Raw genomic sequence first — 24,970 nt, 5'->3', positions numbered from 1 at the left:
TTTACACAACAAGGTAAGTGTGTCTAATTCAAATGACCATTAAGAATACACGCTACCTAAAAGCCCCATCAATCCTGCTGTGATATACTCAAACCAGTGTAACACACACTTCCTTGTCAATATCTGTCAGTGTGACTGCTGTGTTGAAATCAGAGCATCCAAATAAAATCTAGAAAATGATGGGCTTTTCCCCCTGAAGGACACAGTAGAGAGATACTGACATGTGTAGGCATGTTTTTATATCTTGGTCAGGACAAAATGTTTAAACAAGGATAGGGAAAACTGAGAGTCTTGACTTTGTGAGGACCAGCCAAATGTCTCCACAAGGTCAAAAGTGTCAGATATTTCTATCCTTGTGGGGACATTTGGTAATGAATAAAAATTGCTGTTTTGACCTTGAGAGGACATTTGGCTGGTCTCCACAATGAAAACTATTGGTTAGGTTGGGTTATATTTAGCTGTAGGCATAGCATTAATTAACTGCATTAAATATTGTCAATCGAATGTCCTCTTGAGGATAGTAAGACAAACATGAATGGGTGTGTGTGTGTGTGGGCATTTCTTTATATCTTGGTGAGGACTAAATGTTCCCACAAGGATAGGAACATCTGACCATTTTGACCTTGAAAGGACATTTGGCTGGTTCCCACAATGCAATTGTACTTTTTTTAAACAAAAACCTGGAGCTTTTATTTAAAAACCCAAACAAGCCGAAGGTTTCCTTTTGGTTACTGAGGTTATGTTTGGGTTTAGGTTTAGCTGCAGGCATAGCATTAATTAGTCAAATTAATTATACTGTCAGGGAAAGGGACTCACAAGGATAGTAAAACAAACATGAGTGTGTGTGTGTGTGTGTGTGTGGGTGGGTGAGTGGGTGTATGCTTGAGCATGTCTTTATACCTTGGGGAGAACCAAATGTCCCCACAAGGATAGGAATATCTGACTGTTTTGACCTTGGGGGGACATTTGTCTGGCCCCACCTGGCTGGAAAACTTTTTTTAACAGATACTGTCAATAATTCGTGTGTGTGTGTGTGTGTGTGTGTGAGAGTGTGAGAGAGAGAGACCTGGTCTCGCGATATGAAAAGATGACACGTGATTGGGGACAGCTAGGCTGTGTCACGTGGTTGAGGTGCGTGGCATTCTGGGAAATAAACAGTGGTACGTTAGCAGCAGCAGCAGTGTCGGAGTGCGTCTTGTGTGTGGTGGTGGGGTTCAGTCCTGACTACTGGAAATGTTTGTTTAACCAGCACATGCCACTGAGTGGGTTTATTTGTGTGTTCACACAGTGACAGGGGGAAAGTGCTCTTACCCGCTCAGGCGGAATGATGGAGCACAGCAGCAGGACTTTGTACCCGAGCGCGAGCGCTGCAGCGCAGTGATTTTTTATTTTTTTTTTGCTGAAAGTTGGACATTTGCTCTGATATTTTTCGTCTTTAATTAAACCGCAGCATGTTGGATTAAACTCTGGGCTCTGGTTCTAGCAGATATCGGAGTTTGCACGCCGATCCTGTGTGTTGTTTTTAATGTAAACATGGTGGACGTGGTGGAGGCAGAAGGCGCGCGCGGCGGCGGGGTGTCGCGTTCACGTTAACGTTATGGCGTTTATTACCGACCCGCAGCCACAGTCCCTGACGTGGGAATGACTCTAAAGCGGCGGATGTGCTGGACACTGACGAGTCTCATTAGATTTTCTCACCACAAACTGCTGACCAGGAGCAGGTCGTGCTGTGGTTCACGACGCCTTGCACGACGACTGCGTTGATTAGTAGTAGTGTTAGTGTTATCGTTTATTTCTGAGTAGAAGCCGCGCTGAAGGTTGACTTTTCTGAGCACTGCGATCATGTGGAGTCTAGCCACGGCAGCGCTGCAGCTTCTGCTCAAATCGGTGAAGCACGCCGCGGGGAAAGGACACATGCAGCTGAACCGGTGGCTGCAGCGGCCGCCGGACTCCGTGGACTGCGAGAAGATGGAGCTGCTGATGTGCAGCGCGGGCAGGGCGGACATGGAGCCGGGGGGCACCGGAGAGCCCGTGCCGCCCTTCACTTCAGCAGACTTGAGGAATCCGTGCTGCATCGCGACCTGTTGCTTCAAGAGCGCGCTGCTGGCGTGCGTCCTGACCGCCGCGTGCTTCTTCTCGGTCACGCTCGTGCGCCGGTACCTGAAGGACGCGCTGCTCTGGGTGGAGAGCTTGGACGGCCTCATGGGCGCGATGCTGTTCATCGTGTGCCTCATCACAGTGTCGTTCCCCTGCGGCTGGGGCTACATGGTCCTGAACGTGGCCGCGGGTTACCTGTACGGCTTCGTGCCCGGAGTGGGCCTGGTGATGGTGGGAGTGCTGATCGGTACCTCGGTGGCGCATGTGGCGTGCAGGCGGCTGCTCTCCGGCTGGGTGATGAACCGCGTGGGGAACAACGAGCAGCTCAGCGCCGTCATCCGGGTGGTGGAGGGAGGCAGCGGGCTCAAGGTGGTGGCGCTGGCCAGACTAACCCCCATCCCATTCGGCCTCCAGAATGCTGTGTTTTCGGTGAGTGATGTCATGAGACCTGCACTGTTTTTTTGTTTGTTTATTTTTTAAACTGTATGTTTTACTGTAATTCAGTGGCAGCAGGATTGACAATAAACTACTGTAAAATTTACAGTAAGCAACTGTAAAACATTACTGTAAAATACTGTAATATCTTACATAGTAAGAAACACACAATCCAGTACATTTGCTCATTTGCTTCCATGCTTTCAAATGATGCAGGAGACAACTGAGCTGGAAGTTAAGGGTCTTGCTCAAGAACCCAGTCATAGCAGTCTGGCAGTGCTGGGATTTGAACCCATGGCCTGCTGCTCTGAAACTCCACGCCTTAACCACTGAGCCACTGTTTTATAGTTTTATCTGTTTATAGTTACGTTCATTGTTATGGAATGACCACAAATCAATAGGGCAGCCTACGAATAAAACACAACAGGGCATGCTATTATAGAAAAATAATCAGCGACAGGGTGGTGTAGTGCAGCCTGACACACAGCGGAGTTACTGTTACCACCCAGAGGTTGATTATTTTCCAATAAGGCTACAAACAGTCTTTCCTTCACCAGCCTCTCTTTTCTCTCTCTTGAATTTAAGAAGAAAAAACACAGCTTGTCATGTTACAGAGAACCTGGAAAGTTCTAAGTCCTCTGTCCTGACGACTTTCATTGTCACAAAGCTCTGACACTGGAGACTCCTTCCGTAAATGTTAAAGAAACATCTCTTTACAGAAAACTATATGAGCGATTATACATCTTCGTTAAATAACAACTTTCTTCTATCATTATTTTATTATAATTATTATTATTATTGTGGGGCACGGTGGCTTAGTGGTTAGCACTGTTGCCTGGCACCTCTGGTCGTAGGCTGATTGGCATTTACAGATTGTCTGTAGTGAATAAGTGTATGTGATTGTGCCCTGCAGTGGGTTGGCACCCTGTCCAGGGTGTCCTCCGGCATGTGCCCCAAGTCCCCCTGAGATAGGCTCCAGGCTCCCCGTGACCCTGTGTAGGATAAGCAGTACAGAGAACGGGTGGATGGGTGTATTATTATTCTTATATTATATGGAGTGTCTGCCATACAAAGTCCATGTGTAAATTGTTACTATAGAAACAATAATGTATTAGGACAAGTGCATTAATATAAATCTGTGATTTGTTTTACAGCCTGCATTTCATTGTCAGAATTGCTGTTATAGAAACAAAACTTTTCTATTAAACAATGCTTTCTGACCAATCAGATGTTTCAGAATTCAGCAGCGCTGAGGGGTAAAAGGAGTTATTTTCCTGTCCAAAGTGACTGTACATAATTATTATTGTACATTCTTAAAGTAATTTTAAGAATTAAAACGACTTTTAACAATGTAAAGCAGTGATCATATTTGAAACCTTTGTCTGAGTTTAACCTCAGCTTTATAAGTACGGTCCCAATATTACACCTTCAAATGCAAACTTTCACTCTCAATTTACATGTTGTGTATTTGAAGCTTTCATGCTATATTTGCAAAGCATTAGTTACGCTGCCAAAGCAACCAAATACAGCTCGAGTGTTTTGATGGCAACTACTGAGTTCAAGGAAGGAAAAGGGGCAGTTGTAAACCCACAACTGTTAATAATAATTTACCCACTCCAAAGGAGAAGTGAAATTTCTTACTGATTTACAGAGCTGATTTTGTGTGTGTGTCATTCATAAAATTCCATCTTCACCATTGCATTCACATACAATTGCTTTAGACAGGAAGTTAACTCCCTCTCCATATGACAAGAAAACAATAATCACAACAGTTGAAGACACTATTTTATACAGTACAGATCACAAATACAGTCTTTTCAGGCATGTCTTTGGAGAGTGTCTGACTATATTATAATCTCCACATACTGCTGTGGTGTGTCAAAATAGTACTCCACCACAAGTTGCTATAGGAAGCATACTTTTCTGACTTAAAACATTAGTATGACTTGGTACTGCAGTGAGTCTGATACTATAATGGGGCAATACTATAATAATCATGATATTTAAGGACAATGCAAAAAACATATCTTGAACATGGTCTTTTTGTTGACCGACACTGGAGAGTCTCAGGTCGTGTCCCAAACCACAAACTTCTGTACTAATTACTACCACAGCGCTGTTGAATTCTCCATTCTGATTGGTTGAAAGTGTTCACTAATTTCCTATAACAGCAGCTCTGACAGTAGTGCCAACTGTCATTCAGATCACAGCTTTATGTTGATGTGATCGTTTCTATAGTAACAGCTCATTCACAGGGACTTTCATGACGGACGCTCCACATAATCCAAGCCTAAAAATAAACAGATTCAAAATATTATCGTTATTTAACAAAGAAAAACGATATGGTAACGTTTTCTGGAAAGAGACTTTTATGTAACATTTTTGGAAGAAGTCTCTAGTGTCAGCTCTTTGTATCAGTTAGAGGTACAGCTGTTCTTTTAAGTTTTCCGCCACTGGAAAGTCTTCAGCATGCAGTTTTTGTGCTTTTTCCGGTTTCTCTGTAACAAAATGGAAATTTTCTGTCTTGAGAAAGAGCAAGAGAGGGAACAGCTGTTTGTAGTTGCTATATCATAAGTTTTAACTTGTTTCACAGATGTACCACAACATAGAATGTAACTATAAATGTAATAAAAAGGACTTAATTTCATTCTTTAATAAATTTTACATTTTAATTATTGGCAAATGGCTATGTGGCCTACTCTTTGGATGTTTGTGATTCTGAATGTCTGATTCGTGGGTGTGAGTGCTACAGTAAAACATTTTTTAAATGGCATTCACAGTATTTTGTTTGCTGAAATTGTTAACAAGTTGGAAAAGAAACAAAGCACCAGTGACAGCAGTGTCTATGGTGGATCAGCAGTTAGGCTCTGGGCTTCCGATCGGAAGGTTGTGAGTTCGAATCTCAATCCTGCCAAGCTGCCACTGTTGGCTCCTTGAGCAAGACTCTCTGCTCAGCTCCACTGCTTTGGATAAAAGCGTCTTCCAAATGATGCAAAAGTGTCACATTTTAAGGTCTCTGGAAAAGCAAGTTAAAATGATTTTTCCACTTATTACGGTACAAAAGTAAACCATTTAACTTTTATAAAAATGTTTAAAAAAACACACGCAGCCTGCTGCTTATTATACAGTTTTTGTTTCTGCCATGTGATGCTCCTGAAAGTTAACAGGTTATATAATGCTTCCCAAACTGGTCTTTGGGCATCCCTGCTCCACCCATACCTGAAACTGATTATTAGTTTCCTTGTTGTCTTGGTGTAGGTGTGTAGGAATGGGACGGACCAAAGACTGGTTTGAGAAATGCTGCTCTGACACACACACAGTTTTATTGCCTATTAATTAGCTGATTAATTGGATCAGGTATGTCAGAGCAAGGACAAAAGTAGCATGTTCAGTATCAGCTGATGATGTTTGTGGACTTTTAAAGCCTTTCTAAAATCACAAGTTTAAATATTTTACAGGGAGTCAGTTCACGTTTCTGTTCAATTGGAGTTAAACACTGTTGCTCTTTAAGGGATATTCAGGTGACTTAATGCAGCTTAGGAGTGATCTCATTAATCTCATTAAGTTAGGCGTGATTGTTCTAGACGTAGGATGCAGGCTATGGGCTGTTGGTTGTAGTAATTTTACTCCCTGGAGTGATGTGTAACCTGCATTATTAATTTTTGATTAACTGACACATGAGACACCAAGAAGCACCAGTTAGGCTTAGCAAGGTCGAAAAAGTGCAGAGATGTGCGCTCACGCTTTAGCTGCTCGACTGTGCTGAACAGGATATGAGGAACAATCCTTAAAGGGATATTCACTACATGATGAACATTTCTATTTATGTTTGCAAATGTGATAGTCACACTACTTTTGGCTTCTTTGGCTGAATGTATATATGTAATAACTAGATAGTAATAGTGTAGACACAACAGATTGACGTAAGGTGTGGGGAATGTTTCAACTGTACTGTATGTCATCTTAATGTTTGCACATCATGCTCTAATGTTTATCCTTTGTAGAGTCAGTGAACAGGCGCAATGTAATTTGCAACCCTGTAGTGTTATCGCTAAAAAAACATTAAAGTCAATTGTTGAACTACAATTTATTGGCTTTGTAAATCAAAATTGTTAGCAGTCTTTGTATTATTCATTTTCATCATGACTCTCGGATCTGATTGGTCAGGTGGTGTTGATTAATTTCCTTTAACAGCAGCTCTGACAGTAGTTCTGGCTGTAGTTCGAATGATAAAGCGCGTATATTAATGTAAACCTAATAAATTATCATTTCTACAGTAACAACTTGTTCACAGGAACTTGGTGGACATGATAAGAAAACATGTTTTGTTACTTAATACATAAATATGTCTAATCATTAAGTTTTCGGCTTGACGGACTTTTATGTCACATTTATGGAAGGAGTCTCGGGTGCATGTTGTAAGTTTTGTAAGTTTTCCACCATAGGAAAGTCTTCAGGACAGAGGAGTCTGCACTTTTTTTTTTTTTTTTTTTTTTTTTTTCCCCCAATAACATGGTAAGCTGTGTTAATGTTTAACTTCAAGAGAGCGAAAAAGAGATGCTGGTCAGAGAACTAGTGTTTATAGCAGCTATAACATACACCACAACAAGAACTAGAACTAGTCTTGTGGACATTCCATAACATTGAATGTGACTATAAACAGATTGAATTAAATTAAAAACTGTCATCCACTTGTTATGCCACATCGCTGTGGTATAATTGGATTTAAACACATCAGTATAGGAAAATAATCACCCTAGTGGTGGTAAGAGTGACTCGGCTTTGCATCAGGCTTCACTGCACCACCCTGCCGTGGATTATTCCTTACTTTAACATCTTTCACAGGGATGTCTTCAACACATAATTTAAAAAGTTTTAAAGATGTGTATAGGAAAGCTGGAAGGCCTGTGCCTGCGTGGATATAAATGCAGATTGCATGCTTGAAAGATTGAAAGACTGTTTTGGGTTTCTGTGGTCAGCGATGTATACATTCATAAGAAATTATATAGAATATTTATACAGGCAAGCAGGAATTCAGTCAAGCTTGTTTAGTAATCTGGTCTTGGCAGGAAGTGGCTTTGAGGCATATAGGGAGCGTTGTGGCCAAGTGTAAAAATGGTCAGACTGTAAGTACAGGTGTTGACAGCAGTCAATTTAACTGTCACTTCAAATATGACATTCTTTGTTCAGTTATGGTTAGGTCTTACTTCTGCATATGAACTGACATGAAACTATCCAGTTTCAAATGGTTTGTGAGCTGCGTGACGTAAACGATAGCAAAGATACCAACATCTACAGTTTAGCCGTAGCATTTATGATTTCTGATGTTATGGTGATATGGAAGATGCCCGAAAACTACTTTTTTTGCACTAAAGCAGCAGTCAGACCAAAAACAAAAAATTCTCCCACCGGAAAACACAATTCAGACATCGTATGTAGACATATTTGCTTCTGGTAGCAGTTACTTTTGCTTTTACTTTTAACGCTTTGTCCTAACTTTATGTAGGTGAACTGCTTATTGAGTAGCAGTCACACCATTTTTTTTGAGTCGCTGTTTTCTTACTGTTGCACATGGTACAGAAAGGGGGGGTTGGGGTGTTTGTGGTCTTTTTTTTTTTTCTTTTTTCTCCCCATCTCTGCCTGCTAGAATTGTCTTGTTAGCAATGCTGGCACGTCTGTAATAGCCGGAGCTGTCCAGAGGTCAAATAAGGTGACGCTAAGTTTAAAAAAAAAAAAAAAAAAAAAAAAAAAGGCACTGAAAACAGCTTTGAGGGCTAAATGTGTACATGATAAAGGTTTTTCTATATCTTGTGGTGATGCAACCTAGATGGCAGCTGAGGAGCAGGTGTTTCAGGTTTTGAGTAAACAGACTGATAAATGCTAAGCGTGTGTGATATGTGCAGTGAATGTGTGGCTGAATACCACATTGTGTGCACTGTATGTAGTACACACTGTAGGGAGTACGAGCCTATTATGGTATAATCTAGAGAAGTAGAAAGCATAAAACGAAGGTCTGTTATTGTTTATCTTATCAGTGTTTACATTAAAATTTCAGTATATGCAATAATCTTTCACTTAATATTTGTTACCCATTATAAATACATTATTATTCTCCACCATGGTAATTGTAACACACGTGAGGGTGAGTCCAAGGAAAAAGTGTTTAAGTACCATTGATAAAGAAAGTGACTGGTCCTCACAATAAAGCTTATTTAAAATAATTTTGAAACCAGTACAATGCTGATCAGTCGAGAGAAAGTAGCAGTCAAATGCTTTTCATGAGCACCATGGCATCATAGTAGCATAGCATCTTAACACAGCAGTCATTTTAAAAATGTAAAAAAAATATACATATATTAAACATAAAATTGGTTAAAACAGTAAGGTTTTGCTGAATGTTTGTTTTTAATAAATTGTTCAATAAATTTTTGAGGAAACGTATCATTTGAACAACAGACAAGAGGATTGTGCTAAAAATCAAACACAGAGATGCCACCAGCACATTTGACTAGCAAAACGAGCAAGCAGAAAAGAATCAGTTTCTGAATCAGAGTCTGAAACTGAACAGATGAAGACTGGTAAAACGTCGTCTGGTCTTTTCTCAATCTTCAGCTGTCCAGCTTCAGTGAGTTTTTGCCCACTATAGCCTCAGATTCCTGTTCTTACGTGAAAGAAGTGGAACCTGATGTGGTCTTTTGAGCCCAGCTGCCTCAAGGGTCCACATGTTTGAGATCCTTTTCTGCTCACCACGGTTGTAAAGAGTTGTTATTTGAGTTACCGTAGACTTCCTGTCAGCTCAAACCAGTCTGGCCGTTCTCCTCTGACCTCTCTCATCAACACGGTGTTTTCAACCCTAAGAGCTGCCACTCACTGGGTGTTTACCACGCCACTCTGTATGAACAAGACATCAGCAGTTTCTGAAATACTCCAACCAGTGCGCCAACGACCATGCCATGGCCAAAGTCACTGAGATCACATTTTCCCCATTCTGATGTTTGATATGAACATGAACTGAAGCTCTTCACCTGTTTCTGCAAGATTGGATACATTGTGCTATTAAAGTGGCCAGTCAGTGTATATGCATTGCTTGCATAGCTGATGAAGGACTTTGTCCAAAATGTCCTCTTTCTTTGTAAAATTTGTTTACTACATTTCATTTTATTACATCCACTGTTGTTACTGAAGTTCACTTCAATTACTTCCTGGATTCTACTCGCTCTGTGTGTGTGTGAGTGTGTGTATATATATTCACAATAACATTGCACATGCCTACGTTTTCAGCTGTTCTGATGGACAACGCTAGCGCCCCCGCTTAGCTAAAATAGCTCAGGCTTGGTACATCCTATATCTACAGGATGTGTCAAGTTTGGTAAGGACCAGATCAAGAATTGGCATATTTGAAGCCACCCACCATTTTTGAAGTGCGCTATACTTAAAATAAAAATTGGGCTGCTATTAAGAATTTAAAACACACTTACATTGGTGATTTGAACACTGGTTGTGGCTATAACGGAAAATTGAATCCAAAAATAGTACAGCTTCCAATCTCTTCTTTCTCTCCTTCTCTCTTCAACACACTAATGAGGATAATTCTACAGGGATACAGTAATTTTCCTGAGCTTTTTGATAAACATGATATCACGGAAGGAAAAACAGAAAGAAGCCCAGGAGAATTTGTTCACACTGGCTAAAGTAATTTTTGTTCAGTAGTTCAAATGAAATTGATTGATTGATTAATTGTGTTTTTGGTGGGCTAAGAAAACAAAATAGCTAAATATCTGGTACAAGAAAATCATTGTATATGAGCAATTTAAGAAAAAATATTCTACGCATCAAAGTATATGATAAAATCATATACTGATGATTTTTCTTTGTTTATGGAAGTGACAGTTTTACCCTGCTATGGTTAGTGCAGTATAAAGGCCTAGTATATCCTTACTGCATTCATGAAATCACAGGCTATTTAGTAGTGCTCTTTTGAATATGTTCTATATTTTTTAAATTGAATTTTTTTTTTTGGGGGTGTGACAACCATGTTGGAATGAAAATTGCAAGTAACTTGTGACTTGCAAAGAATTTAAGAGCTTGGGGGGGTTTTGTTTGTTTGTTTTTCCCCACAAAATATCTTGATGCTCTTTTAGGATCTTTTACTTAATTATGCTTAGACATAAATAGTGTTAAATTTTGTGATTGATTTTGACTTACTAGGTTTATATGTATAGGTTTTATATTAAGCTCTGATGTTGGCTGTAATCCCGTGCTGCGTGTAACAATATCTTCTTGCAGTCGCCTTCTTCAGGCTTGTTTCAATACTTTATTAGCACACGTGGCTTCTGTTAGATGACCCCTCAGAGGGCTAATGGGTTGTGCCAGCATGACTGTAGACTTCAGAAGCAACGCTTTCCCAGAAGGCACTGGGGTCTGACTCCAGTTTCTTTTCAAAACTGCAAAAATCTCAGATTTTAGCTGTATGTAAATGTACATTGGCGGAATAAAATACTGAGTATGTAAGTCTTGGATTCTCAAACTTTCTTCACTTAAAGGCGCCTTTAAATATTAGGGGAAAAAAAGACCCCCTCAGTACTTTTTTCTTTTCCAAAATTGAGCATAATCCAACAAGTCAGATATTAATCCTAATATTTAAATGTTTACAATAATATTCTGGCCATGGAGCTTTTCATTCCTGAACTTTCTAATTACACATTATTTATAGCTTCTTGTTGTTCAGGTTATTATTGTTATTGAGGTTTGGTTTAAACAAATTAAATTAAGTGACCTTTCGAATCAGCTGATAACTATAAGTCTAATAAATATAACAGCTTTGATAACAGTGGGTTGTGATTTTTGCCAGCGTAACGTAAGAAAAATCACAGACTTATGGTTATGCGACATGGATCCCACTTTAAGAACCACTGATTTAAATATCTGATTTTGTTCGTTACAAGTGGATGGTAGCTATTTCATCTATACAAGACAGCTGGTTTTACTTTAATACTTGATTCTGATGGCTAGTTAGCAAGATATCGTGGCTAGCAAGCCAGTATGATTTTACAGAGTTGAAAGGAAGAAAAGCACAAAAGAACTCGCTTCAATTCGAACACATGAAGACACAGAGATTGAAGCGAGTTCTTTTGTGCTTTTCATAAATACGTTGAAGTAATACAAGACCAACACTATTAAATCCTGAAGGGCCTTTAAGGTCAATAAGCTCTGTGCTTCAAAAATGTTTTTTACACACTTCTGAGTTATGGCTGGAATCTGACAATAGCATGTAGAAAACATTTTTGAAGCACAGAGCTTATTGACCTTAAAGGCCCTTCAGGATTTAATAGTGTTGGTCTTGTATTACTTCAACGTATTTATGTAGAAAGAAACCAACAATCTTGTGTATGATGGCATATCCAGTGAGCTCATACTGGAGTTGTGTTGCGTCTGCTCCTCACTAAGCACTTTTTGTTGATGTCTACATTTCAGCGTGTCGCGCGTTTTCTACTGAAACGCAATACGCTGCATTATGTGGGTAACCCAACACGATGTACACTGCATACTTAGCCGAAAAAGGGACCTCAGTATGAGATTTCTAGAATTATCACACAGACATATGGGGTATGTCCTATTGAAACTAGAATTTTTTTTATTTTTTTATTTTTATTTTTTTTCTTTAAGTGCAAGCACTTGAGTAAGCATACAGCCTAGCATTGAGTCATGTAACTGAAGACATCTGTAAATAAAAAGGGATTATCATTGTCATGGCAATGACAGGGTACCTTGTAATCTGAGAGTTGTGCCAATATAGATACAGAGCTAGTTTTATAGCGTTTGCATCACATCCCTATGACAACGTTGCACCTGTTTTCGAAATCATTCTCGAGCTTTCCTGTTCGTCACTACTCACCAATCCTTTCTTCATCATATCCAACTCCTGATTTCAGTAATACAGGATTAAAAACTAGAGCTTTGTTCACATTAGGTGGTGGAAGTGACATTTATTTATTTATTCATTCATTCATTCATTCATTCTTTTTAACCTGATCAGATTTTTTCAGCTACACAGAATTCTGCTGTTTTCGAATTTTAGCCACTTCTATAGTGTAAATCTGCCAGTAATGAAAATCCCTCAGATTTGTTTTAAGGCTTTTCTTATCCTTTATGTTACTCATCGTTAGCAGTAACAGTAGCTGAAAAAAAATGACAATAGCTACACACCTAGCCTTTTGTTTTCTGATTTGAGATGACAAGCTGCCATAATCGACTTGCTGAATTCTTGATGATGATTGGTCAGAAGATGCAGGTCTGACAGTTGTTTATCTGTAATCGTTGGCAAATTGCTGTGGAAGATGATGAGTACAACACTTCAGGATGTACTGTCATTGGAAAATAACATCATAATTATGGGTGGTGTGATGTCAGGGTGGTAACATAACACCACCCCGTCATTGACTGTTATCCTAGAACAGCACAGCCTACTATTTTTTTCCCCTTAATGAAATATACATGTTCCTCTGAGTGGCACTCAGTTTTTTTTATTCTGACTATTTTAACTAAGGTGCTTATGCATTTACAAGCTATTTACAGGCATTAGTATTCAAGTCATCAGGTAGTTCCTGGTAGTACATAAATAGTGTTTAAAATGTGTGTTCTCAAATATGTTGTGTTTTTTCTGCATTTAGATCACAGACGTGTCCTTGCCAGACTACCTAGTGGCTTCATCAGTGGGCCTGCTACCCACTCAGCTCCTCAACTCCTACCTGGGCACCACACTGCGCACCATAGAGGACGTTATAGCCGAGCAGAGCATCAGCGGATACTTTGTGTTCAGTCTACAAGTAAGGAAATTGCAGTGTTTGTCAGTTCTTCCATCCCCGCAAACAGTCAGCTGGAGTGCAGTGACTATTGCTGAGAGGATTAAAGGGCATGATTTGAACTTGTCGGGCATTTACACTGTGTGAAGATGGTTGTTTTGAGTATTTCTGAAGGTTTTAATCATACAGGTCATAATCTCATGGGACGTGTCTGAGAATTATAACACAAGGCAAGTCTAGTAAGCCTGACTTACTACCAATAGACATGTCTGATGTAGATAACAGTCTTTTGTCATGGTACAGTCACCAGGAGAAGAATTAGACCACGCCTTTGGATGCATATGTACATTCACGACATCTCTGACCATAATCTGAAGCTTATTTGTGGTGTTGAAGATGTAAGGAATAAAACACTTGGGGTGATGTGATAGTGTTGATTATTTTCCAAATAACAGCACGTCCCAAAGTGTTTTATCTGTCTTATAACTCAGCAATCTGCTGATTACAATACTTTAGTCATTAAAGAATAACACGTCATACATTTTATCCATTTATAGTTACTTTTAATGTTGTGGAATGTCCATCAGACAAGTTTGACCTGTTATCACTTGCATTATAACTGCTATAAACAGGGACACAGTCACCAGCATTTCTTTTTTTCTGTATTTAAGCTAATAAGACAAAAAAAAAGGAGCTTGCCATGTTACAGAAAAAAAAATGTCTTCCATCTTGAAGACTTATCTGTGTCTGGAAAACTTATGTTATAAATTACTGACACAGGAGAAAATACTAAATAAACATTGCCTCACATAAACTACACAAAAAGTACACTTTTTCTTTTTTCTTTTTTCTTTTTTTTTTTTTATTTAAATAATTTTTTTTTGGAAGCATATAAGCCATATAAGTCCCTCTGAATGAGTTGTTACTATAGAAACTATAAAATGTTTGAATGAGTGCATTAATATAAACCTGTGATTTGTATTACAGCCAGCACTACTTTCAGAGCTGCTGTTAGAAAATAGAAAATTAATCAACCTTCTGACCACTTTCTATTGAAATTCAGTTCACGGACAGATGTTCTGACATTTTCCTTTGAATTCGCTGGTATAATTCAGAATTCATTGTTCCATCAGTGATGGCAAGCCGTCCTGGCCCAGATGCAGGAAAACAGGCCCAAACCATGATACTACCACCAGCATGTTTCAGAGATGGGATAAGGTTCTTATGCTGGAATGCTGTGTTTTCTCCAAACATAACGCTTCTCATTTAAGCCAAAAAGTTCAATTTGATCTCATCTGTCCACAAAACACTTTTCCAGTAGCCTTTTGGCTTGTCCATATGATTTTTAGCAAACTGCAGATGGGCAGCAGTGTTCTTTTTGGAGAGCAGTGGCTTTCTCCTTGCAACCCTCCCATGCACACCATTGTTGTTAAGTGGTCTCCTGATGGTGGACTCCTGAACATTAACAATAGCCAATGTGAGAGAGACCTTTAGTTGCTTAGAGGTTACTCTGGGTTCCTTTGTGACCTCGCGGACTGTTACACGTCTTGCTCTTGGAGTGATCTTTGTTGGTCGACCACTCCTGGGGAGGGCAACAATGGTCTTGAATTTCCTCCATTTGTACACAACCTGTCTGACTGTGGATTGGTGGAGTCCAAATTCTTTAGAGATGGTTTTGTAACATTTTGTGTGTTGTGAACATCAGACTTTGATAGATCCCTGTTCTTTAAATAAAACAGGGCGCTCACTCACACCTGATTGGCATCCCATTGATTGAAAACACCTGACTCTAATTTCACCTTCAAATTAACTGCTGATCGTAGAGGTTCACATACTGGTGCTCCGCACAGATATAATATCGGATCATTGTCCTCAATAAATAAATGACTAAGTGTAATATTTTTGTCTCATTTGTTTAACTGGGTTCTCTTTGTCTACTTTTAGGACTTGTATGAAATTCTAATGATGTTTTAGGTCATATTTATGCAGATATATAGAAAATTCTAAAGTTGACAAACTTTCAAGCACCACTGTATTCTGTGTCTCAATGCAAATTTTTTACACTGATTAGAAAAAAAACAAGAATACCGTACTTAAACAGATGTTCTCATCTCTTTATCTTCCTCAGATCTTTATCAGCATAGGGCTGATGTTTTACGTCGTGCACCGAGCGCAGGTGGAGCTGAACGCCGCCATCGCCGCATGCCAAATGGAGATGAAAACATCACATATGAACGGCAACATGTCAAACCACGGCAGCTCCACATACTGCAGCAAGCGGACCTCGGCGTGCGGGGGGATTAACATCGTCTGACACTTAACAGTGACGTTTATGCTGGTTTGAAGTGTATTAACACGCCCTTTTTACAGTGGCGCGGTACTGACGGAAGACGATCAGGCTAAAGATGGCGTCTGAGGCCAGAGGTATGCCTGTTCAGGTTCAGTGCTGGTGTGTGATCTGAGAAGACAGCGCTGGTTTTGGAAATTCTCTCCGAAGTGCTACAGGAGGCCAGTATTTTGTACTGCAAGACAAAGTTTGAATAGAGCCTAATAGTTTCTTTTGGGACTTTTTGTTTTGAAACGATTATTTTTTTATAGAGTATGGATTTAAATTAGAATTTTTATATATCTAGAGCAGGTGTCGAGCATGTGATTTAGAGAGAACACTACAGTATTGTGCAGTAAAGAGACAGCTGCTGATGTAAATGCTATATATTGTCATATGCTTTTAGTAATACATTTTACATTTGCTTTTGGTACTTTTCCAGATCATAATGTTTGTTGTTATTATTATTATTATTATTATTATTATTATTAGAGAAGACATACCACCTGGCTAGAAAACGGTTGCTTTATGCCAAACCGGGATCACATTTGCAGTTCTTCACTTCTGCTAGGAACAGATGGAAAGGAAGGCAAATTTCCCAGCAGGGTATTTAACAGTGTCCTGCCAAGATCCGCCAAGTGCAGCGTGATGAAACAGAACAGCAGGATCTTATCCGTGTTCAGTCTCTCATAATGTTGCTTGGACAGGATGGTGGGCCTTTCTTTATCTTATTTAACCAAATGTGTTATAGGGCTGCTGTAAACCCGTTTTTATCAAGTTTGCCTTTTAATTTGGAACTGATTTCCATTACATTATTTATCGTGTGCAATACGTGTGTTAGGCTGTCACTGTTAATATTTCAGGTAAATTATAAACATCAAAAAAGGGAAGGAAAATTAGTATTCACATATTTTGCTTATTTAAGTTGGATGGTTAATTAATATTATTATTAAAATTACTATAATCAATTCATGGGATTAAATATTAGAAATGCAGAAATTATTTATTGGTGAGGTTAAGTGGCACTTTAAACCTAACCCTGCGTTCACACTCGCAAGTGACAAAGCAGCAGGCATCCATTCATTTACTACGTACATTCGCAATACGAAGCCATGATTTCAGCGACAAGCGACATTTTATTAGGATTTTCACAATTCTTCTCAAATGATTTGGTACAGCAACAAATTCGAACAATTGGCTCGAATGATTCCTCAGACCAATCCTATGGTGTGTGTGGTCTGACATTTCTTCAGTTCCCCCACTCACAACTTTAGCTTTAGCAGTTAGTTCCTGTTAACTGTTTGGCTCACAAAAATTAGAAGTGTGGTTTCATCTTATCCTGTCACATATGGCCTCTCATTAAATGTGTATAGAGACATGACATGAAGGAACAGAGGTCAGTGATGATAATGAGTTCAGTGATGTATAACTCGTATAGCAGGATGTCGGCTATACTTTTTGGCTGCTCTCTTTCTCATCAGACATAAACACTGGACAGTACACACCTACAAACAACAACAGTAGTGTTTGCTTCACACACACAAGAGACAAACTACAAGCGATACAAGTGACTTGTCATTTGCTAATGTGAACATAGGGTTAATTATAATTTTGTTCATGAATATATCAGTGAAACGTTTGCACAAATCTTCCACAGTATCCACTCTTCTCCCCAAGACCACCACGAACGAGTGGCTAACCTTATCAAAACTGTTGCCTATAAGTTGCCCGGCCATGGAAGAAGACTTGTAGATTTTTTTAGATATAAATGCCTCCAGAATGTTCCCTGACTTAATCTGAGCTGTTTAAACTAGCCCTCGGTTTTGTCTTAATGAGCTGAGTGCTCTGAGCACGGTGTTTCTCCTACCCCAGAGATCTCCTGGGTCGATTAGTCCTTGGAGTCTATATTCCCACAACACGAACAACCAAGAGGCTGTTATTTTCCTGTGGAAACACACGAATCAGTTTGAGATTAGACACAGTCTCGGTGTTCAGGGAAAAGATTTATGTACTAGTGCCCTGGTTTGACGAAGACTTTGTTTTTTTTTTTTTGTTTTTTTTTTTTTTTATATAAACCTTTTGCAGTCTTTCAATGTCACTAATTCCTAGCATCAACACTATTACATGGCAGTTCCTTTAGTTGGAATGCCTTTCTCTTTTTCCGTCTTCTGATGACCTTGAAAGCCATATGACCAGCGGCAAGCCACTAATGAATGATTTTAAAGTTAGAAAGAAAAAAAAAAACGAGTATGACTTAGCTTACCTTTAAAATGTTTATGCAACAGAGATGAGTAGGTTTAAGTTCTGTATATTTGTATATACACAGGGATGGACAAATCATAAATTCATTAGCAGTCCACTGAGCAAGTTTTGGTTGTCCGGAAACCTGACTAGGCTAACGTAATGTATGCTAATAACATATTTCATGCTAGTTAATTAGTAAAGGGCATAAATAAAGACTAAGCGAGACAAACAAGTATATGATACTTTTCCTTATATAAGAACGTTTTAATGTAGCACACTGTGTTTGTGCTCTCGGAAAGTCATTGGCGAACGTTTGGTTCTGTCCTCACACCACAGGTAAAAATATTGTCCGAGTCTGACCAGCGTCTTTCTTTCTCTCGACATGTTCATATACAACAGCTTTGCACTGGGCTTCACTGTTTCCATATGCATGTTCTGAAAAGATTATTCTACTGACAACCACATCGCTCTCCTCAGGAGATGTGTGTAGTGCTGCAGGCGGTGGGATTCGTAACGATTAGCTCGATTATAGTTACAGTAACGAGGTGCGTCACATCACAATAAGCCGCATTATGTTTACATAAACACACACATCATATGAAACGGCATGCAACTACGAATTAAAAGTAATATCGCGGCGGCAAAATCTGCTTGTCCAAGGCACCCAGGTTACTGATTTGTCCACCCCTGAAAAGCTTTTAACTATTATCTGCTATAACTGTTGTTCATTTGTTACAATACAAGATTTTTTTTTTTTTTTTTTTTAACTTGGCCTTTAGTTTTTGACTTTTTAGTATTCACCTACTACGTATCTGGAATCATCCATAATTTTGTCGACTCTACTTCTAACCTGACAGTCGACAGGTGTGTGAAAGGTTAGTCATTTTGAAATCCATGCCACATTACTTGTCCATTTTTTTTGACATCCTAATTCCAATGTTGTTGCTGCTGCTTAGACCCCAGGGTCTGAGTGAAATGCTGATAAGGGCTCGAATATTTACACATCAACTTCTACACTTATCTTTACAGGCTCATATTAATATAAATGGCTATAAATTAGCCTATGAACTTTTATAACAGTTTGGTACATCAGTTTTCACACTTGCATGTTGTATGAAATGGCACACAAAAACGGACATTCCTTGCTGATATTTCTGTCCAGATCAGTTTGAAGTAGGAATGTCCCCTCCATAAATTTAGCAATAACTGGAAACAGAAATGTCCTTGAGTTAGGTAGAGAAATGCAACATTCCTGGTCTTGTGTTATGATGTCAGCCTGCCTTGTACCTCTTGCTGCCTATGACAGGACATGACACTAGCCTGTGGCATGATCATACACCAAGTTCATGGAAATGAATATTAAAAAAAAAAAGATATAAGATGTCGAATGCAAAAAAAGGAAAAGAAATTACAAACTATTTAATGGGTAAATGGGTTTTACACATAGTATTTTTTTTTGTTGTTGTTTAATCGATATTTCTGACATAATTATGCAACAGAGGAACTCTATAAATCTGACATGGGGATGAAATGACATGGTTCTTGGCGAGGATTTATCTGAGATTGCACACACAGCTACAGCACATCAGAAACCCAGTGCACATGTGATTTCAGATAAATACAAATCAGGGACCGTTACGAAACCTCTGCCCCATGAATCAAGTGCATTTATCAATTCCGCTGTATTTTGTAATACAGATTCTTACAGTGTGTAAACAGATATTTATCGCTGTACCACGCTTGTTCTGTGTTTATTTATGAAATAAAAAGGTCTGATATAACTCAGTTGATCTAAGGCTGATTAATATTAACATTAGGGTATGATGGTATACTGTGATGAAAATGACCTTAAACAGAGATATAGGGAAAAAATATAAGATTAGTTCAAGGTGTTTATACCACAGTGCTGTTGAATTCTCAATTCTGATTGGTCAGAAGGTACTGATTCATTTTCTATAATGGCAGCTCTGACAGTAGTTCACTAGAAGGCACATTACAGGTTTATATTAATGCACCCATTCTAATACGTTATCACACCTATAGTAACAACTCATTCACAGGGGCTCGGATGGCAGATGCTCCATGTAATCTAAGGATAATAATAAATGGATTTAAAAAAAAACAAAAAAGAAAAAGTATAATCTTTGATATGGTGAAGATTTCTAGTGTACTCAACTTTCATGGAAGTAGTCTCCAGTGTCAGTGCTTTATAATAGTCAGTAAGTTTTCCTTCATGGGCAGAGCACTTTGTAATTTCCAGACAAGCTGAATTTGTTGTCTTATTGACCTCAAAAAAGAGAAAAAATAGGCTGGTGAGGGAACAAGTGTTTAGAATTGCTATAATGTAAGTGATAACAGGAACCAACTTCTTCCGTGGACATTCCACAACATTAAATATAACTATAAACAGATAAAAAGCATGATGTGCTATTCATTAGTAAGTAAAAAATATAATTGCTGTGGTATAAGAGGAATAAAGTACCACAGGACATGCTGTTTTTGGAAAATAATCAACTTCGGGCTGGTAACAACCCTGTGCTTTGTTGAATACTTTTCTAAAACAGCATGCCCTGTTCAATTTTTTCCCTTATTGTGTAAATTGTATATCTACACAGCTTTGGCTAAAAGTAATTCTAATCATTTAAAAGCTTGCCAAGTGTTTTCTTATGTACTACTTGGATATGCTAAACTATAAGCAGATGCTGTGATGTATCGTATGGGATTTCATACCATTCTACCCTATTTACATTTAGTCTCTACCTTCCCTGGAAAGAAAGCAAGTAGGTGGAATCTGATAGATCCAGTTTAGTTACTGATTAACAGGCTGTCTGATTACATGAGATTTCAAAAGTTCACTGTATACCTGCTCAACATGTTCAGCAAAGCCTGGACAGTGATATGCAGGAGAAGATACCATACTGCAATCTGCTTACTGTTGCTTATTATACTGCACAAGACGACCTTTAATCGACCTTGATTGTCTTGCTCACCGTGGCATGCTTATCAAAGAGTCAGAAAAACCAGACACCAAATGACATACACAGTGAATAAAGATGCTGAATATAATAGGTGGTTGGCCATTGTATATTTTTTATAGTATACTGTATGTCTAGTGTAGAGGATGTCAAAATGGGATCCGGGGTCACTAGGGGGTCTGTGATTTTTATTATTTTGTTACATTGGTGGAAATAACAACCCGCCATTGTCAGTGTTATCATGTTTATTATTAAATTTGTATAATTATTAGCCTATATGACTTAACTTGAATGGTTTTAATCCAAACCTAATAACTGAAAAACAAGTAGCTTGTAAATAATGTCAACATGGATGAGGAATAAAAAGCTCTCACTCTCCAATAAATAGCCAAGCCTAATATTTGAGCAGTTGAGTTATGTTAAGAGGGGGAATTTCCAATGGAGTTTATTTTGCAGTTAAATGCGTCCTTGGCTGCAAAAAGTTGGACATCCCCTATTCCATACTTTAATAGGATTGAAACGATTGCAGTGTGTGACGGAACATTGTGCCCTTCGCTTGTTCTTCACATTTACATTTATAATACATTTGGCAGGTAGGGTTGGAGAATATGACAAAAAATATATCATGATACTCGAAGACATTTCTGTGATACACAACATGTATCAATGAAATGTACTGTAGGTTTGAAAAAAAAAACAGTAATGCTTTGTTTTTTAAAACTTTTATTTAAGTTAATGTTTAACTTTTATTAAACATTAAATGAAACAAATGAAATTTAACATTGAAAAGGAAGAGAAATTCAATTCTAAACAAAATTGTAACTGAAATTTCAAAAGATTTAGTACAAGATTGTAATATGCTTCTAATGAGAGTTAATTCTTATAAAAATACTGACAATTTCCATGATACCTCAAGTAAGTGTATTATCACAATAGCAATAATATATCATCTAATTGCCCAAGCTTATTAGCAGTGCTTTCAGTCAGTGGGCTGAAATTTTAGGCAGAATGCAATCCAAGCCTTCAAATTCAACTTTATTTTCATTATACTAATAAAAACGGGTTGTACAGTATAACAAAACACTACCAGGCTACTTCTCTGGTACAATAGACAAAGACAATAGTACAAAGACCATAGACAAAAGACAGACAAGATATGTTCAATGAACAGTAAATGTAGGTCAAAGGGAAGAGGTAGATTTCGAGTGCAAATTATATTTAAGCAATGCATATGAAGTCTGTAAGTGATTTGTACAGCATAGGTGAGATATATATATATATATGCTATATATATAGTGGAGATTAGTGTGTAGAGCATGGCTAGGAGGGTCACGATTTAGATTAGTAACAGTCTGTAGTGTGTGTATTCATGTTCAGGTGGTTGCTGCTGGTTGTGTTGGTGTTGTAGCTCTGGTGATTCTGGCTTGGATGTAACAGTACCTCTTTCCAGATGGTAGAGGTTTAAAGCATTAAATTAAATCATATGTTTTAAAACTGAGTCTTTGGACAATAATCTAAGTGAAAGAATACCCAGGACAATCCTGTGGAGAAAAACAAGGATTTTATTACATAGAGTAATATGCCTGTCTGATGCCAACAAGGTTTAATTTAGATATAATGTTTACCCATTTGGCCTCTTCAGAAGCTGATAAACCTTGACAATGCTCAGGGTTACCCGAGGTCACACATCTGTCTGGCTGAATGGAGCTATAATTCGGTCAAATGCTAATTTAAAGTGCATTTTGGGATCAAGCCATTTTCTTCAACCACCAAGACTTTTATAGCAGAAGTAGGTGCAAGAATACATTTCCAAATCTGAAACTGCCAAGCAAAACAAGCAAAACAAGTCAGTACAGTAGGCTAGTACTGCTAGTAGGAGTCATAAACCACTGCCAGCTAAATGGCTCTTGTCTGAGTTGTTTATTCCAAAGTACATTCAAATAGTAATCCGTTAACTATTAATATACAAGGAAAGAAGTCATGCTCTAACACATGATCACTGGTAAGGCACTGAATCCAGGAGCTGTACAGTTATACTGTACAGTTAAATACTAAAAAATAAGTTGTAATGTTGCAAACTAATGCTGTTTTCATGATTAAGACCTGACAGAGTGGTGTCAAAGCTTTAACAGTCTGGGCTGTGATTCTTGTCTCTGGCCTTGGCCTTGCACAGCTGCTTAAATTTCACAGACCATTTATATTACAGTGCTTGGGGAATAAGGTTTTGCAAGTACTATACATAATTTCTTATATACAGTTTCACAGTTTAAACCATTGAACACCAACTGAATTGGTTAAATTGTGTATCTGATCCTCAGCCTGCTCCATTCTGCTTTTGCTTCAGTTCTGGTATGCATACTAAAAAAAAATTCTTAGTATGCATACTTTAAAAAACAGTATGCATACTAAAAAAAAAGTAAGAATAAAAAAATTAAAAAAACAGTAAGAATATCAAAAAAGTGGGCATGAAAGTATGCAATAAGTATAAAAGAATTAAGCCAGATCTTTTTCATATTTATTTTTTTAGTATGCATACTTTTTTGCGCACTGAATTTAAGCTTTTGCAGCAGACTATTTCATATTAGGAGTGTCTACAGGTTAAGCAGCTGATGCGCCAGTATTTGAATAATAAAATGACTACTCGGATATTGGTTATGCTGTAATGTCCACATGAGAAAGTATGAAAAAGAAAGTTGCATCTGAATACCCCTACTACCCTACTATACAGTAGGCAAAAAGCAGTACGCTAAAGGAGTAGTATGTCCCGGATGACCAACTACCTCCGCCAGGATTCTGCAGTATGGAAGCGCTATCCCATAAGGCAACGGGACTGGCGCAGAAGAGCTGTCAGAATCAAAAATGGCAGAAGGCAGCGTGTCAGCTCTTTTTAAGTGCTGTAGGTTTTAAAGTTGTTCCTTGATCCTTGTGGTTAAACTGTACTTGTTTAAAAACACCTGAGAAAATTGTTAACTTGTTGAAGGTTTAAACAAGAAAAAAACAGTTGCTCTAATTTGGCAAGGTCTTTAAGTTTTTGTGGTTACGATGACGTTGTAGGTCACATGATTAATTGTATTAATACTACACACATATCACTAGGTACTGTATCAATGGCCAAGCAGTAGGTCTTGAATCAAATGCGGTACGTACTGTCACAGTACACGATTTCGGACGTAGCCACTGCAACACAGGACATTCATTAGTCCAATTCCCCCAGGTGTGCAATCCTTACCACTCACCTTCTCCGGCTCCGCCCTCCAATCACAAACCAGCGCTTGAGCACCTACCCATGGCCCAAGTGGAAACTCAGGTACCATACTTCCACCCGCCCAATCGCACACTTCCCTGGGTCCGCCGTGAGTCCCACTCGGCTCAGCGACTGCCAATCTTTAGTGTAGATGATCTTTAGTGTAGATGATGAGTCGCTGGAACGTCACAGGGGCCCCGAACAACCCAAAAGGAAGGATTGGTCTAACCCAAACGGAGTGGAAATGGCCATTTTTTCTCCAGATATTGGAGTCAAGGGGACCTGCCAATATCCCGTTGTCAAATCCAGTGTCGAATAAAAGCGAGCCGCACCTAACCGATCCAGCAGTTTGTCAGTGCGAGGCACTGGGTATAGTGTTCGTTACATGAAAGACGTGCCCTGATCAGTCAGGATCTCTTTCGGGATCCCGACTCGGGAGGTAACACAGTAGAGTGCCTCCGCAACATTACGTGCGGAGATGCTGCGGAGAGGCACTGCTTCCAGGTATCACGTTGCGTAGTACACACAAAGAGATTCCCTCGTGCATTTCAATCTAATGGCCTGACAAGGTCCATCACAAAGGGGACCTCGATTAATGGAAGAGGGTGCAGTGGTGCTTTTGGGGTGGCCGGTGGATTCACCAGCTGACATTCACGACACCACCGGCGCGTACCACCTGTGAATACGCGAATACCCAGCCAGTAGAAGCGACCCATGAGCCGGTTCAGTGTTTTATCCTGTCCCAAGTGCCCTGCCATCGGATTATGGTGAGCCGCCTGGAATAACAGTTCCTGACAGCTCTTTGGGACCAACAACTGGGTCATTTCTTCCTGTGTTTGAGTGTCCT

General features: G+C 38.9%; 1 protein-coding gene across 1 annotated transcript; it reads left to right on the top strand.

Annotated features, from left to right (window-relative positions):
- The first annotated feature begins 1,126 nt into the window (after window positions 1-1,126).
- Window positions 1,127-19,689, top strand: tmem64 (transmembrane protein 64). The gene is made up of 3 exons (XM_026942388.3): window positions 1,127-2,526; window positions 13,203-13,358; window positions 15,463-19,689. Exons 1-3 carry the CDS (start codon window positions 1,843-1,845, stop codon window positions 15,646-15,648), a joined length of 1,026 nt encoding a protein of 341 aa, XP_026798189.1. The 5' UTR covers window positions 1,127-1,842; the 3' UTR covers window positions 15,649-19,689.
- The last annotated feature ends 5,281 nt before the right edge of the window (window positions 19,690-24,970 follow it).

This window comes from Pangasianodon hypophthalmus, chromosome 29, assembly GCF_027358585.1.
Source record: "Pangasianodon hypophthalmus isolate fPanHyp1 chromosome 29, fPanHyp1.pri, whole genome shotgun sequence".
Lineage (NCBI taxonomy): Eukaryota > Metazoa > Chordata > Actinopteri > Siluriformes > Pangasiidae > Pangasianodon > Pangasianodon hypophthalmus.
This window is presented reverse-complemented; position numbering and strand designations above follow the sequence as displayed.

Bases quoted from the DNA above. Each gene is read 5' to 3' on its own strand.
- tmem64 (XM_026942388.3), top strand. From the start codon at position 1,843: ATGTGGAGTCTAGCCACGGCAGCGCTGCAGCTTCTGCTCAAATCGGTG. The intron at 2,527-13,202 runs GTGAGTGATGTC...TTCTGCATTTAG, and splicing joins TCCAGAATGCTGTGTTTTCG to ATCACAGACGTGTCCTTGCC. The intron at 13,359-15,462 runs GTAAGGAAATTG...TATCTTCCTCAG, and splicing joins ACTTTGTGTTCAGTCTACAA to ATCTTTATCAGCATAGGGCT.